This window comes from Pectinophora gossypiella, chromosome 17, assembly GCF_024362695.1.
Source record: "Pectinophora gossypiella chromosome 17, ilPecGoss1.1, whole genome shotgun sequence".
In the NCBI taxonomy this organism is placed as follows: domain Eukaryota; kingdom Metazoa; phylum Arthropoda; class Insecta; order Lepidoptera; family Gelechiidae; genus Pectinophora; species Pectinophora gossypiella.
Genome location: NC_065420.1, coordinates 14,288,793 through 14,306,296, shown reverse-complemented (window position 1 = coordinate 14,306,296; position 17,504 = coordinate 14,288,793). Strand labels below are relative to the sequence as shown.

At 41.5% G+C, this 17,504-nt stretch overlaps 1 protein-coding gene across 4 annotated transcripts in view; it reads right to left on the bottom strand.

Annotated features, from left to right (window-relative positions):
* Positions 1–17,504, bottom strand: part of LOC126374700 (E3 ubiquitin-protein ligase Nedd-4) — a 57,372-nt gene that overhangs the window by 21,110 nt on the left and 18,758 nt on the right. For all 4 annotated transcript variants that reach the window (XM_050021414.1, XM_050021415.1, XM_050021417.1 and 1 more), the window contains exons 6-8: positions 7,260–7,419; positions 5,200–5,315; positions 3,936–4,080 (exon numbers count right to left, since the gene is read on the bottom strand). In XM_050021414.1, the coding sequence (XP_049877371.1) occupies positions 3,936–4,080; positions 5,200–5,315; positions 7,260–7,419 (421 nt within the window). The remainder of the gene's footprint in view (positions 1–3,935; positions 4,081–5,199; positions 5,316–7,259; positions 7,420–17,504) is intronic.

The window sequence follows — 17,504 nt, the reverse complement described above, 5'->3', positions numbered from 1 at the left end:
CATAGTACAAACTTATTTGTGCGGACGACTCGGAAGCTATTCCAAGAAAATGTTGCGATTGAAACCCTCCGTGTTAGAATTACGCTAAAGATTTTTTAAACGTTTTGCAAGCCGCACAAATAAGTTAGTATTTAAAAGTACACGTGACAAAGACCTTTCGCTTTGCTTTTTATTTTTTTAATCCAAGCATTAGGATAGCAAAAGATCTCGCCAGTAGACCGTCTAAGCTGATTGTCTACATGTGAGGACAACAATATCTGTTTGTATGTCCGTCGTTAGTTGGTGAGGTTTGTATGGTGATGTTGGTATGTCGTATACTCGAGCTATGTGGCTTATTTTGTAATGTGTAACGTGAAGAAGATATCCAGATGATGGGCTTATAAGTAATTATCACAACACTGTTATGTATGATACACCATAACTGTGAACATCAGCTCACTAATATATATTAGTATATTGGGATATCCCAATTACCCCAGTATCTCAAGTATCTCAGTACCCCACTCAGAGGTAAATCCATCGTAAGATGAATTCAATACACACGCCGTACTGAGCTATCTGTTAGACCAACGTGGTGGTGAGCCGTATCGCCGCGTCTTAGGGAAACTGAGTCAGCTTCTTTCTATACATTTATATTTGTAGTTAGGGTAGGTGCTATAGTATTTTGTTACTCTATTTCGCCATGGAGTAACTAGATGTGGCTAACCGTATAACCTTACATATTTTTTCTCGTAATACAGCGCATTGGGTTACACTGTAATGTTGTATGTACGCCATTGGCGCTTCATTTGCGCAAGTTTTTGCGGCAATCTTTCTAGTATGAAGAATATTATTTAGAAGATTTGAATTCACGGGAACTGATAGATTAGGCAGCCAAATTATTAAATTGTATAACAATATTTATCAATTTACTTTTTTTTAAATAACGTCTAGGGTCCTGTGCCGAGGTTGTTCTGGCAGCTTTGTTTCCCCGGCTATACAGGTTGTGAGAAGCTGCAGTAGTTTTAGGCGGATGAGACGTTCGTTATGTTAAAAATGACGATTCGAGGTGTAACTATGTTACCTACTGAAAAAAGATATTTTGGAATTTGACAAGTATTTCAAAACATGTTGACCCTCCTTAAGCCCACGAGTATACGGCATACGTATAGAAGATGTATCGTGTTAGTACCGAATGTGTAGCGTAAGGCCATGCAGCATGATGTAACCTTACCTAGAACTGAATTGCAGCCGTAGCATGGCAGGCGCGAAGCGACATATGTTACAAGCTTCGACAAACAGACGCTACACGTATCGACAGATGCTACGGCTACATCTAATGAACAAAACCCGTGATATATGCCGCGTCGCATCTACCATACTACGGCTGCTGAACATACATAATAATATCAAGATAACATACACCTACGACGTCGGAAACATGCACTAAAATACTGCATAACATCGTTTATCACATCTAGATAACTTTATCATAGGTATCATGCAGAATTTAACACCAAAATGATAATTAAAAAAACCGTTTAAACACGCCATAAATAAAGAAAACTGTAACCCGCACTTAGATGTATAAAGCTGATGGTAGAGAGCAGATATTACACCAAAAAATTAGGCCTTATTAAAAGACGATTCAATAGAATACAACCCAAATTATTTACTTTATCCCGCTTTCTTAGCTGTATAAATAAGAAGGAAACAATATAGAAAATTAGAAACCCAAAAATACAGAGATAAGATAGATTCGGCCTTCGTAAACGTATGTGTATTTGTAATCTGGGGACGGTCGTGTAACTCAGTTTAATCCTATCCTATGATTGGCTAAAATATCACTTAGTCAACAGCAGTTGTCAGTTTCAACCAATCACAGGATATTATTTCTTTATCGTCGCCTTATAGAGAAAACTACGTAAGCTGCTTTTTGAAAAATCACATTCGAATCCGATTTTTGTTAACAAAACCTCGCGATAAACAAACTAGTTTCAATCCAGGTCAAGTATAAAGATAACATAAGCTCACGGTTATATCCTAATTGGGGTAGTCAGGAGTGCATCCGCATCGAACCGTGCTTCGGAAGGCACGTTAAGCCGGTACCGGTTACTACTTACTGGTAAGTAGTCGTTACATGAGTCATGTCGGACCTTTGGCGGCTTAATAGTAACTCTGACACCAGGGTTGATGAGGTTGGTACTCCACCTCACAACCCACACTATAGAAGAAGCAATTTTTAATCCAGATCAATGTAATTGTGCCCGGGTGTAATAAAGAGTGTCATCATTTGTATCCAAAAACAAAGATAAAAGATGCATTATTAATGTCTGTTATCCGTGAAATTAGAAGGTTAAACGAAGGAAAATCTGTACATACATACATACATAAACTCACGCCCATAATCCCAAATGGGGTGGGCAGAGCCACAAGTAATCAAAGACAACTTGCAGCCACTGTTGATACGAAGTCCTAAGATGGATATGATGAACCTTACTTAGTCCATCATGTTAGAGGACGCAATCCCTCTGTCGGATTTTACGACATGCCCGGGAAGACAAGCAGCTGAACGTGTTCTATGTTTTTTATTTGCTCTCAGAACAGCATAGAAGCAAATCTGTACAGCGCCATCTATATTGATTTTGAGGAACGTAGCCTTGAAAGTCCCTCGTTGAAAGAAATGAGGTTTTATTGAAGAAAATCACATCAGATCACTAAAGGCAACGATATGTCAATACAGAAACTGATCTACACGAATAGACCTCTGTTTGTAAGCCAAAAGCTCTGCTGCAAAGCAAGTGTATACTACTGGTTCATATTAAATTATTTTTGCTTTAGACTACTATTGGCCCTGATTCCTGCAGACACCTCCCAATTTTACTTTAAGTTATACCTGTCATTTTCTTATCCGCCGAAAAGGAAAGGGACGGATGATTGACAGCTCTTAATTTTAGGAAGAATGAGTAAATGAATGAATAACCCGGAAGAATAAAAAAAGTATCTCGGTTGTATGCAAACCGTTTGACGTGTGCTGTCAACTTAATTCTGCCGGGTTATTAGCCAATATAATTTTTATAGGGTTGTTTTATATTTGTGCTTAAAATTTATGTGTTTTCCATAAATTTTATCCTTGTCGATTACCCGTACCTTTCCTTTTCGGCGGATAAGAAAATGACAGATATAACTTAAAATAAAATTAGATGGTGTTCACAGGAATTAGCACCATTGTCGAAACGTTCAATCGAGAAATTTCCATGGAGTTTGTTGAACTTGTATGACAAATCTATGACGTCATCAACAACCACGATCAAACGTCTAACTCATTGTTACATATTTATTTACAATTCGTAAATAAGTCATAATGAAATCTTGGATTGCTTTTACACAAAAAAAATCTATTTAATTTATCTTTTGTACCTATATGTTTTTTGTTTATCTTTGCCCTAGTTCGTTACAAAATTAACATGAAATCAATTTTCACTCTGTTGTCTAATGTCGTCCAGTTTGCGGCCTAATGGTCGGTGCTTCCAGGTGCTTGTGGACATAATTGCCGTTGCTGTCATGAATATGGAAGAGAAATTGATCGAAACGAAAGCTGTCATAAAACAACGCAACGCTCTGGACGTATACGTACGTACAAAGTGCGTGCACGTTCCAATCGTGCGTGTGCGTGACTCAGCGACCCTCCCTACGGATCAGCGGTATAACGCCACATTGAAGCAATTCATCTTGAAAAACAATTTGCGCATATCAAAGTAAGTGCGCAATGCACACAAATGTCAAATAGCAATATTGCTTTTTTTAGGTGAATTGCTTCGATTGCTTTTAAACCTCCTGCAGATCGATTTTAATCCGGTGACGCGACCACCATCTCTCGTCGGAGCGTCATGGCAGCTGTCGTTTCGTTGGATCCCCTTCCATGTTTATGAGTAACCCCGCCTGGTGGTACGTACGTGGTGGTCCCCCTGGCTGCTGGTCCTGCGCGGCGCGTGGTGCGGCTGCGGGTGGTCGTGGGAGATGTGGAAGCGTCGCTGGAACTCCGTGGCGGCCGTCTCCATGCGCTCCGCAGCCGCCGCCGAGTCTGTGCTCACGTTACGACTGTGCAAATAAATATTCAATTTTTAGACAGTTGGAAGACCGCTTGACTCTCGCTGTAAGGTTGCTGGTTCGAACCCCAGCAATGATTTTCAAATTTGTTTTCGAATTCCATTTTTGGATCTTATGATTATCACATGCTCAGCGGTGAAGGAAAACATCGTGAGGAAACCAACATTCCCAAGAAATACATTTCGGAGGTTACCTAACCTGTATTGGGCTGAATTCCCTTCGGGCTGGAAAATCAGTTCTAGCTTTATCCCGTTTTTACTGGGTTCGGTTACCTAACCTGAACATTTGACAGGTCCGGTGGTTTACAGAAGCTACTGCCTGTCTGACCTTCCAATCTGAAAACCAAGCCCTATACAGTTTCTGTTTGTTTAAAAACTTTTTATTGCTTTAAAATATAAAGGGAAACACATCAAATAGCACTTTTATAGAATAACTTCGATGAGTATACGCAGGAACTTCACGAGTTAATTCCACCCACTCCATTCCATCTACGAACAACTGGGCGTCGGCAGGCATTTATCCTAATAATGTGGATATACCACCAATCCGCACTAAAGATGATGCGACCAGCAAAGAACTGGAACTGTCTGCCGTCGTCTGTTTTTCCAACTCGTTATAATGTGGGACTCTTTAAGGCTAGAGTGAATAAACCTTTCCTAGGTAGGCGTGATCCACCCTAGATCATATCGCCACTTCCCATCAGGTGATATTGTCGTCAAACGCGAACCTGTATTATTTAAAAAAAAATATCTTCACATTAAAGCATAGGCGAGCTTATCCCTGATTGGGATCTCTTCCAGCTAACCTATTTTAATACATTGTTTTAAGTTTACGCGGTTATTGTCATAATAAACCACATAATAACGGTTTCTTACCGCGTTTAAATCAGGGATATGAGACTCCCGATATTTCGACACTGTCGCAATAAGTGCCATGATCACGTCATCAAGTGCCATGACTATGTCATCCCGTGATCATGGCACTTGCAACAGTGTCGAAATATCGGGAGTCTCATATCCCTGATTTAAACGCGGTAAAAACCCGTTATTATGTGTTTTAATTATAACCTAGGTTTGTAACATATCTGTGTAAAATAAATACAGTACTAACGTGAAGTGCGGGCGCTCCCACTGCGTGGAGCGAGCGATGTGGTTGACGTAGTAGGTGCGCCCGTTGGCGTCCTGCCGCTCCTCCCAGCCCGCCGGCAGCGGGTCACCACCCACCACCTGCAACACACAACATAATAATAATCTTTGCTGTTAAAATCGGTCGAGCAGGCGCCATAGCCCCCATAGCCCCAGTATCCGGTCCACTAACCCTCAACCTAATAGCCCAGTTGCCTTTGTTACCATAATCGGCAATAGTCCTACACCAACCGGGGATTGTCTTTGGGTGCACTCCCATAGTGCATACAGGGATAATCGCCGGTTGGTGTCACACAACATTTAGATTAAATTGTCTTAAATTCTACGTGTTGGCTTCGGCCCCACGCACGCCTCCCAAAAGTCCGGGACTCCATAGGCCCGAGATATGGAAACGACATACAAATAAAAATAATAATAATAATAATAGTTTATTGTCAACAGTTGCAGTGACAATGGTACATAGAGCTTAATTTTAACTGGAACATGGTACAAAGCATGGTCCACTGACTTCCAAACTAAGTGGAAAACTTGTGACTTGGAAGCCAGGGTTCCGTACATACATGTGGAAACAGTAATATTATAATAAAAAAAGTTAATTGTAACAATAACAAAAATCAAAAAAAAAATAACAATACATAAATAGCCTATGTACGTCCCATTGCTAGGCACAGCCGTCCCCCTCAATCAACCGGAGGGCGTAAGGAACATACCCTACCACGCTGCTCCACTGCAGGTTGCTGGAGGTGATTCGGCTAATAGCCCAGGACCAACAGCTTAACGTGACTTCCGAAGTACGGAATCATGCAATGTCCTAGCCAGACAAAGGGATTTACATCATTATCTATTTTTCAAACATCAATTTGGAACACGTGATTTTCCGTTAGTGACAAATATTTCGCCAAGCTCATAGATTACAAGATAATAAGCATATAATTATATTAATTATTAATACACTTTTACATACATAACACATCAGACTCGTTACATAATAATATTAAATATTTATAAATATCATAATTAAAATATTTAATATAATATTTGAGCGGCAGGAAGCATTCAGTGACCGTGACCTCCAGAAAAGAAAACAAAGTTAAAATAAAAAAGGAATGAAACGTGAACGTACTGGGTGCGCGGGCGCAGTCACCTCGATCAGGTCCCAGTCGCTCCCCGTGAAGGAAGACACCGAGTGTGTTACAAACGCCACCTACCGCCCAAACATTCACTACTAAGCTGCCAATTGTCAATTGAAGATTTTAATCTTTTTTCAAATTTTTTTTTTTACGTTTTTTAGCGGATCTCGACTAGACACAATGTAAAAAAATATAGTATCAGTGAGATTGTAATCATGATTCTGAGTTAATATCAAGTGGAATTTCCTGTCGGAAAATTCATGAAAATGTTGTGTTTTTTATTTTTTTTTTTTCAATTATATTCATTACTTTTGCGACGGAAAATTCTACTTAATATCAACTCAGAATCATGGTTTGAATCATCTCTCAAAGTTTTCGTTACGATGTCACTAACACCTGTATTGTCTGGTATCTCGGCAGATTAGAGATTAAACTATAAGATACGTTACTAACATTTCGAGTCCTTTTTATTTCGAAAGTTTATCTAATGTACTTAAAAAGTTATTATAATTTTATGTGTAGTAGGTACCTACTTGGGGCGGAAGGTAAGAGGGAAACCACTGCGTTTTTTTGACATGACTTATGGTAGATTTGCCTCAGATGGCATTAACTACTTAGCCGGAAACCACTGCCCTATTATTCCGTAAAAGTAGCATGGAGAATGCTACACCGAAAAGAGCGTGGCTCTTAAATTAGTGATGACGTGAGGTACCTACTTAGTTTTGCAGGCCAGCGTAGTTGCGTTAGACGCACGTTGTCCGTTTGTGATACTATTCACCTGTAGAATCATAAATCTCTCTCTCTTGTTTCTCTTTTGTTTTGTATTTTGTTTTTTCCTGTTCGTGCAATAAAGTATTTGTTATGTTATGTTATGTTATAGTAGTAGTATAGTTACCGGCTGCACGGTCCCTCTCTGCGGCGCGGGCTCGACCATTTCCCAGTCGTCCGCCGGCGGCGTGGCGGCGCCCTCGGCCTCCGCCGGCTCCGTGCCCTCGCCCACACGCCCCACCAGCGCCGCGTACACTTCTATGTAGCCACGCACTCGGGACCGCGCGCTGGAAGGGGTTAAGACGCTTAAGTGGTTAGTAGCCATCTTATAACATGTTAGTAATGTAGGATAGAATACTTTATGTAAAAAAGCTTATTATAATATTAATGACTACCTAAATGATAAAAATGTCTGGTATTGAATGTGTTCCTCTAGTTATTAAATAACTTGTAATGTATATCCTCATTGGTTTTTAAAAGATGTGTTGCTGTTGCAGTTTCTTGTCATTTCTTCTCCTCAGCCATAACACCTTGCGAAATGACGTAAATTCAAAAATGTTACATTGACCTTCAACAAGTTTATCCATGATAATTACGTTGAATAAATGATTCTGATTTCTGAATAAGATTTGCGTGTACGCTGAGCCCTACACGGCTTATTCTCGCCCACCGCACCCCTCGTACTAACCTAACAAAACGTCGGAGTACAGAAGTTAAGCATCATTAACGCTGAACGGTTCGTATGACCCACAGCAGACACGGTTTTCCTACAGGAATTGAGCAGCTATTAATTGTTCTCTCTTCACCCGCGGCGCCAATTATATCAAGGCCTTGGACTAATAGCCATTAGCCATAACCAGCCGAGGTTTATCCACCTCGATAGGATGAGCTGCGTACATTGGACAAAATCGGCTCTCGACACAATTCGCGCAGAACCCGTACCACTTGTGTTTTTCAATCAATCAACCAACTAGATTCGCCACGACAGTCTGTATTCTTCTGATAACTTTACTTCTGTACTCACGGTATTTAGTGGTCTTATACCGGATTATAGAATGAATATTACGGGTTGCCCAAAATGCGAAGAACGCAACGGAGGCATTGTAAACGTTATCGTTATTGGAGAGGCTTCTTTTTCCCTTGACTGCCTTGATATCACGTGGTTTCCTGGATTTGCGCCTGATCATTGGCAATTCGTTCGCCCCCTATTACATGGGACTTAAACATAGATAGCGCGGAGTAAGTGTATTCACGTGATACAAGAATGCTACGTTTGTTTTTGATGTTTCGTCCAATTGCTTGGCAAAAGGCCATCGTGCCTCTAACTTCCTTTCTTGAACCCCACGAAAATGGATGATGTTATGAAAGTAACTTTTGGGATGTTCCGTTTATCTAAGTATAATGAAAGTATAATTCAGATGATATTGTGCAAAGGGCTATTTGGTCTTTATTCCTTATTAAAGGAGAATGGTACTTTGCTGAAGCATCTATATCAAGAAATCTTATGAAAACAGCTTTAATAAAAAAAACCTTTATATACTTGTCTAATCGAGTTTGATTACTGGTTACTGATTACCCAATCACTCTTAACCTTGAGAAGCCAGGGCTTCTAAGATCGGTTATGGACCTCACAATCCGCGCGATAGAAGATCTCTTTCCGCCAAACTGAATTTAATTTACCTTTGCGCCTGAAATAACTCGGGGGGATTGTTTGACAATTAGAGACGTAAGGTCTTGAATTGTTAATTTATAATTATATTAATATGTAATTTGTAATTATAAATATTAATACTTAAATTATTATTATTATTGGATAATTCATTATTATCGGCATGTGACGATGCACAGCATCTGTGAGAGTGCGTCATTGTACTTCCCTTGTATTTCCTGCTATCGGTTGACGTTTTGTTGATGTCAGCGCCATCTAGTGAAAATAAAGTGTAAAAGTCACAGGAGGCCGTTGGCGGCAAATCAACTTTCATAGCGTCGTGACTTCTCAAGCAGCAATTCTGAATCATCTTCATCCGATTCCTCGGGTGGTGAGGTAAAACGGAGGAGGCGCGGTGAGTCCGATATCGATTTTCATGACTTAGTGAACAAAGTGAATCTGTTAACTAGCGTGTTGTTACAAACACCCTCTTTACAATCCAGTGTAAATGTTCCGTGTTCTAAAACCTTACCGGCACCCAATGCAACGCGTGAGTTGGCTTTGGGGCCAAACCCTGACTTTTGTTTACAACGTCCTATTGTTGCTGACAATACTACCGTGGTCGAACCGCGGCATTTAAGCCTAAGTCACATAAGTACGGCCCTAAAAGCCCCTTTAGTGCCTCCAGCTGACCCTGTTCATCTAAGACGGTTGGAAGTATTGCAAAAGTTTGGTGATCCTGCTTGGAAAGATGTTCGTTATACTGAATCGTTGAAGGCTCATAATGCCTCGCCAGGTTTCGTAGACCTTGAGGTAAATGATGAACTAAGGCAATTCGCGAAGGGTAAAGACTATGTAGCAAGCTCGGAAAAAATGTTAGCTGCTATTTGCAATGGCTTATTAACTCAACGCGAGCTTCTTAATGAAAACTTACAAGAATTTATAAACTGGACAGCTTCCGCAAGCACAGTTTTATCACCAGACAACATATTCGACAAGATTTCCGAATTATTTCAACCTTCCTCAAAATTCCACAAAGTAAGTGAGGAAATTATGCAAATGGTTTGCGGGAAACGAGCTGAGTTCATTGAAAATCGCAGGGAGCGTATCCTGGGCGAAGTGGCTAATAAGAATCTACGGGAGGGTCTGCGTAAGATCCCGCCGAGTTCTAGGCACCTATTCGACGAAAACCCCTTGCAAACCTATATTCAAAATACGGGTGGTATGGATAAATGGGTACGTCCTTGGTATTACGGAGAGAAGAATACTCGCAAAATCAACTCCAACCCAGGTAATAAACAAATTAAACCAGGTCCTTCAAGGGAATCGAATAACCAGTCCTTTCGTCCACGAGGAAACGACTCGGGGAAAAATAAAACTTCTGCCCATACAGGGATCCCCAAGCAGTCGGCACAGGACCATGGAAAGCATAAGAAATTCTTTAGAAAGGACGGACAAGCCAAGAAAAACCAATCTGACAAATGACTATCATCCGCTTCAACCCAATTTTTACGGAGGCTGCCTCCGAGCGTATCGGAGGCAGTGGCAGACGGATTGGGCTCCGAAGGCTCTTCTCAAAATAGTAACGGGAATGCGTCTGCCATTTACCTCCAAACCTCTGCTTATTCATCCATCTCCTCGGGTCTGCCGTCAATTCGAAACGGCTCGTTCTCCCGACATGACACAGCAGATAAACCAACTGTTGGAACAAGGTGTTCTGGAGATTCCCGATCAACAACGGTTGGGTCCCAGTTTCATTTCAACCATGTTCTTGGCGAGAAAGAGCGACGGGTCGTTCAGGCCCATATTCAATTTAAAGCGTCTGAATCAATTCATAATACCGAAGCCTTTCAAACTAATTTCACACTTCCAAGTACCCCGATTTCTGCAGAAGAACGACTGGATGGCAAAGCTCGACCTGTCGTCAGCGTACTTTCACGTACCAATCGCGGAGAGTCATCGAAGGTTTCTTCGGCTGGTATACAGACACCAGGTTCTCCAAATGACCTGCCTGCCCTTCGGGTTGTCGTGCGCCCCGAAGAACTTTGCTGCCTTAACCAATTGGGTGGCTCAATACCTGCGGGACAAAGGCGTCCGAATTATCGTCTATTTAGACGATTTTCTGTTGGCAAATCAGTCGAGTACTCTGCTGGAAACCCATTTGAGCATAGCGATAGAAACGCTGGAAAGATTGGGGTGGACAATCAATTACCAAAAATCGATAATCAAGCCTGTTCAAGAGATAGAGTTTCTAGGATTACTTTGGGATACGAATCGAAGTCTCAAATCCCTGCCAGTAAGAAAATTGAATACAATCTTGTTAATCGCCCGCAAAGCCGTCCACAAAGGAACGTTATCGCTGAAGGAGGCGCAAGTCATCCTAGGAACTCTAAATTTTGCAAATTTTGTAATACCCAGGGGGAGACTGCACTGCCGCCAGCTCCAACGATACTGTCGGATTCTGGCCAGACAGACATCTCAGAAGCAATCGGAGATGCCAACTCAAGTAAAAGAAGACCTGGAATGGTGGATAAAAGCTCTGGAGAGCCGCCGAGTGTCGATCAGCCTGCACCCGACGTTGATTCATCATTTTCTGACAACAGATGCCGCCGACTATGGGTGGGGGGCACAAATGGACGACCAGTCAGTATCGGGCAGATGGACACCCGTACAGAGCAGATGGCATTGCAACCGAAAGGAAATGTTCGCCATCATAGCAGCGATTACACATTTCAAGATACAATTACGGAATCGTCATGTGATGGTACAGTCCGACAATCGGACAGTCGTGTCGTATATTTGCAAGGAAGGGGGGACACGGTCAACAGGTCTTCTCAAGTTGACACATCACCTGCTGAATATACTAGACCGGTGGAACATATCATTGACAGCAGAATATCTGCCCGGCAAATTCAACGACATAGCAGACAGACTGTCACGAGGGAAATTGGCAGCCGAGTGGCACCTGCTTCCACTGGCGTTGACAACAGTGTTTCACAAGCTTGGAATCCCTCAAATCGATCTATTTGCCACGGTTCAAACGAGAGTTGTGGAGAAGTATGTCTCCAAGGACTGTCGGGACACTTCAGCGGTGTTTTGCAACGCCTTCAGCCGTCGATGGGAATTCCAACTAGCGTGGGTGTTTCCGCCACCGAGTCTTATTCCTCGAGTACTCCACCACCTGAACTCAGCACAGGGAGTGTTCCTGATGGTAGCGCCAATGTGGAAGAATGCGTTCTGGTTGCCAGATCTGAGCCAGCGGGCATTGTGCAAACCGATGAGAATCCCAAATTTGGCCCAAGTGCTAATAGATCAGAGCACTGGCCTTCCTCCACCTCGAGTACAGGACATGGAATTATACGTCTGGAAGATTGGGGCTGGAGCGATGTTACCAAAGATTGGACAGAGGCAGAGAGAGCCTTATTTAAGTCCAGCTGGAGAGAATCATCATTAAAAACATATAGACCCGCATGGACACGGTGGACCAAGTGGTGTAGTGATAATAATTTTAATCACAGACATCCAACCGGTACAAGTTTATCTAGATTTTTGGCGCACTTGTGCCTAGAAGAGAGATTGGCTTATCAAACTATTTTGCTTCATAAATCAGTAGTTTTGACTTTTGGAAAAGCAGTAGACAATGAAAATCTTAATTCTAATTTTTTAGTGAAACATATGTTGAAAGCAATTTCTCTTCAGCGACCAAGAGCAGAGAAACCACCAGTCTGGGACCCAAATGATTTGGTTATCTGGCTGCAAGCAAATTCACCAGTTCATGAAACATTGTTTGAAGCTTCACGCAGGTTGGCTTGCTTATTGCTTCTCGCGTCGGGCCGACGGGTGCATGACCTGACCTTACTGAAGGTTTCCGCGGCCCACTACATTGACGCCAGCGACCATGTCATTTTGTGCCCAGCCTTTGGTTCCAAAACCGATACTGCATCATACAGACAATCAGGCTGGAAATTGTTACAACATAGTAATAAAAGTATTTGTCCCGTTTTCTGGCTAAGAAAGGTTGTGGAGCTAGGCGCACAGAGACGTTCGGCTGAGTGTAATGATGCCCTTTTCGTGACCATAAGAGGTTCTACTCAAGCAGCTTCACGTACTGTTATCGGCAATTGGATAAAAACAATGTTGAGAGATGCCGGTATATCAGCCTCGCCGGGCTCTGTACGCTCGGCTGTCGCTTCATTAAATTGGTTTGAAAATTTCTCTATAGAAGATATTCTTAGTCGTGGAAATTGGCGAAGTGAAAATACCTTTGCCAGGTATTATTGTAAACAAATCATAGGAAAAACTCAATCATCGACTAATCTTGCAGCAAATTTCGAACCTATTTAAGCCTTATAATAGGCAACTTGTTTAACTTGATTTTCTTTCTCTTAGAATACAAAATCTTGTTTTGGGTGTTGATTGTAATATGTAATAATTATATCAGCAATTTCATTTAAATTGTTTTCTTTTCACATAGCGTCGTGTCGTTATCAGTCACCAGGAGTTATAAACACGTCTCTCACAGATGCTGTGCATCGTCACATGCCGATAATAGTGCAAGTTTTACATAACAATAAAACTTGTATTATTGAGCAGAGACGATGCACAGCATCCCATTAAGTCTCGCTCTCGCAGCGTCGCGGTGAGGGTGTGTTAATGTAAACAATGGCAGTTAACCAGTTAAAGTGCAATAATTGCAACATAATTATTTGTGAATTGCTTGCATTTATCCAAAACAAGCAAGATGTGATGGATAATGAATCGATAATACGTGTGTGTCTATCCGCTTTCACGGAATCGGAGATTAACGAGGCGAAGAAATTGTTATTTGAATCTGTAACGACATCGAGACGGGAAATATCTAGACGTAAGGACGGGAAAAAGCAAAAGGATCTCGAAGATATTATCTGTTTGTTCAAGGAAATAGATCCTGATTTAATTCCTATCTTTGTGGCTCGTGATTTACAAAAACTTCCCCCTGTAACATTTGACCACATAGATGTTACGAAATTGATGAAGGATTTGGTACTAATGCGATATGAACTGGATACAATAAAAGATAATTATGTGAGTGTACAACAGCTGCAAGAACTACGATTAGAGCTAAATAACTGCAAATTAACTTCTGTGGATTGTGAGAATGTAAATACGAGAAAAAGGGGTGCATATTTTCTTGATAGTGGGCCCATTGGCTTGTCACATATCGATGTGACGGTGACCGAAAAAAATGACGAGACCAAGTTAACGGAACGAGTTCGTGGGGCATCTACGGTGATTCACGCGGGCGGTCAGAGCAATAATAATACTGCGCTGTCTTACTCCTGCGCGTGCGTTAGCCCGGATATCACCTTCCAACCCACTGTGAGTGCAGAGATACCGTTATCAACACAATCAGCTGACACCTTACAACCGAGTATGGCTGATATAGTGAAACGTCCTGCTAGCGGGTTTGAAAATAAACATAATAAAGAGTGGACATTAGTACAGCGCAAAAAATACAAAAATCGCTTTGCGGGACAGACGGGAAAGGCGGCGAGCCAGCTCGATATGAAGTTTAAGGCAGCGCATAGCAAAATTCCACTATTTATTTCTAATGTGGACAAGGATGCGTCGGAAACTGATATCTGTGAATATATACAGAGTAAAACGCAAGAAAAGGTCCAGCTTGAAAAAATTATTATGAAAAAAGAAAAAAGTTATAACTCTTTCAAATTATTTGTGTCCAGTAATAAATTGACCACATTTTTAGATGACAGCTTCTGGCCCGATGGGATTAGGTTTAGAAAATATATACACTTCAGGAAGCGTAGTTTAGATCACGAAGCTAAACATAAGCAGATCGTGAGTAATTCGAGTAACAATAATACTGGAATAAATGGAGCACATCAAACTAATTAGCTATAATTGTAAAAGTGCTAAAAGAAGTTTTGAGTGCTTGAGAACGTTATGCCTAAAGGCCGATGTACTTGCCCTTCAGGAAACTTGGCTCATGCAACATGACTTATCAGTAATCGGCGAAATAAATGAAGACTTCAGTTACACAGCGAAATCGGCAGTAGATCTGTCGACGAGTCCTCTTCGAGGCAGGCCGTATGGTGGTGTCGCGCTGTTATGGCGGAAGAGTGTTTTTCAGAATGTCACGATAGTGAAGTGTATAAGTGATCGTATTATCGCTATAAAAGTTAAGATCAATGAAACTCGGGACATAATAATATTCAGTGTGTATATGCCAACGAATAAAACTGCAAACCTGCCGGAATTCACCCAGTGTTTAGGGGAACTAAGTGCAATTATTCAGGACAGTAATGTACAAGATGTTTTCATGATGGGTGATTTCAACGCTGACCCCAAGGCGGAGTTTGGTAATGAACTGCTAGACTTTTGTCGTGATCAAGAGTGGTGTTGTGCAGACATACAGAAACTAGGTATATCGTCTGGTACCTATACTTTTCCGAGTGCGCGGAGTTGGCTGGACCATTGTCTAGTCACTAAGTCAGCGTGGCGGACTGTAATCAGTGCTGAGGTACTTTGTGATGTGTATTGGTCGGATCATTTTCCGTTAGAAGTTACTTGTAATCTTGGTATTATTAAAAAGCTTAGAACAACGTTACTTAATAATAATGTATGTAATAATTATATTCTGTGGGGGATTAGAGATCTTACAGAAATTGATAAATATACTGAAATATGTAATAATAATTTAAAAAATATCGATTTTCCATTTGATTTCCATAAGTGTGCAGATGGAATGTGTCATGATTTACAACATAAACAATTAATTCAGAAATTATATTGTAACATTGTGGATATTTTGTGTCAGGCTTCTAAGCAAAGTCGTAAAGTACAAACTAAAAGGCCAATAAGAGGGAAAAGTGTGTATGGGTGGAATAAGCATGTAAGGGAGGCGCATAAGCAGGCTAGGTTGGATTACCAAATGTTTGTACTCTATGGCAAGCCACATAGTGGGCCTATTTATAATAAAATGCTTGAAAGCCGAAAAATCTTCAAGTCTCGTTTAAAGTACTGTTTAAATAATCAAGAACAAATTAGAATGGATATTCTTGCTTCTCAACATTCTTCCAAGCAATTTAACAAGTTTTGGAAAGGTACTAAAAATCTTAACGGCAAATTTAGTCTTCCGATAAGTATTGATGGGACAAGTGACCCTAAACTTATAGCTAATCTGTTTAAAGACAGTTTTCACGTAAAATCCAGTCTGCCGTCGGTGCCCAGGGCTGATATAAATTGTGTGGTTGAGCGTCCACTTGGAGTCTCGGCTAAAGATGTTTCTAAAATCATTAAAAACATGAAGAGGGGCAAGTCGCCCGGCCACGATGGACTCAGCCTTGAGCACCTACAGCATGCGGGAGCTCATATTTGTAGAGTGCTTGCTTTGCTATACACCTTTTGTTTACGTCATTCATACTTGCCTCATGACTTCATGCGAACTATAGTTGTGCCAGTAGTAAAAAATCGGACCGGGGATAATGCGGATAAGGCCAATTATAGACCCATCTCTCTGGCAACAATCATAGCAAAGGTTTTCGATGGGATATTGGATGGACAACTTGATAAGGCAGTATCATTACATGATACCCAATTTGGTTTTCGGGAAGGCCTTAGTACTGAAAGTGCGATACTAGCTTTGAAGCAGTCTGTGCATTATTATGTTGAAAGAAAGACTCCTGTCTATGCATGCTTCTTGGACTTGTCCAAGGCTTTCGACCTAGTGTCTTATGGAAAGCTTTGGACGAAGCTAAGGGAGGCTGGGGTACCACTGGAGGTTGTATCAATATTTTCATATTGGTACAACAACCAGGCGAACTCAGTTAAGTGGGGCAGGGGTGTTTCTGACGACTATTTGCTTGAGTGTGGTGTAAGGCAGGGTGGCTTGTCATCGCCGCGACTTTTTAACATTTATGTTAATAAGTTGATCGAGGAGCTCAGCAGTACCCATGTCGGGTGCTACATAGATGACGTATGTGTCAATAACTTAAGTTATGCAGATGACATGGTGCTGCTGAGCCCATCGATCGGCGGACTAAGGAAATTGCTAGGTGTGTGTCAGGCTTATGCTGTTGAGCATGGATTGAAGTATAACGAGAGTAAGAGTGAATTCATGTTGTTTAAGACAAAAGGCAAAGGACCAGACTGTATTCCACCTCTTACTCTAAATGGTGTACAATTGAGACGTGTTCAACAGTTTAAGTACCTTGGCCATATAGTGACAGACGATTTGTGTGATAGTATAGACATAGAGAGGGAGCGTAGAGGGTTGTCTGTGCGTGGGAACGTGGTGGCTCATAGATTTGCTCGATGTACTGCTGAAGTCAAAATTACGCTTTTTAAAGCATACTGTCAGACATTCTACTCGAGCAGTCTGTGGGCCAACTTCACACAGAAAGCTTACAACTCTCTGCGCGTCCAATATAATAATGCCTTTAGGGCTCTGTTCCGACTTCCCCGGTACTGTAGTGCGTCTGGCATGTTTGCTGACGCTAGCGTGGACGATTTTTATGCAATTATGCGTAAAAAGGTTGCGTCATTATTATATCGAGTGCGGGGGAGCGGGAATAGTGTCCTAAGGATGCTTGGGGACAGATGGGACTCTGCTCTGCTCGGTAGGTTCATCGAACTACATGTCACTAAAGGTCGGTGAGGCTACCGAGTGGTGCCGGTCCCACTAACCTAAATGTTTGTTTATTTTGTATATTTCTTGCCTACCTA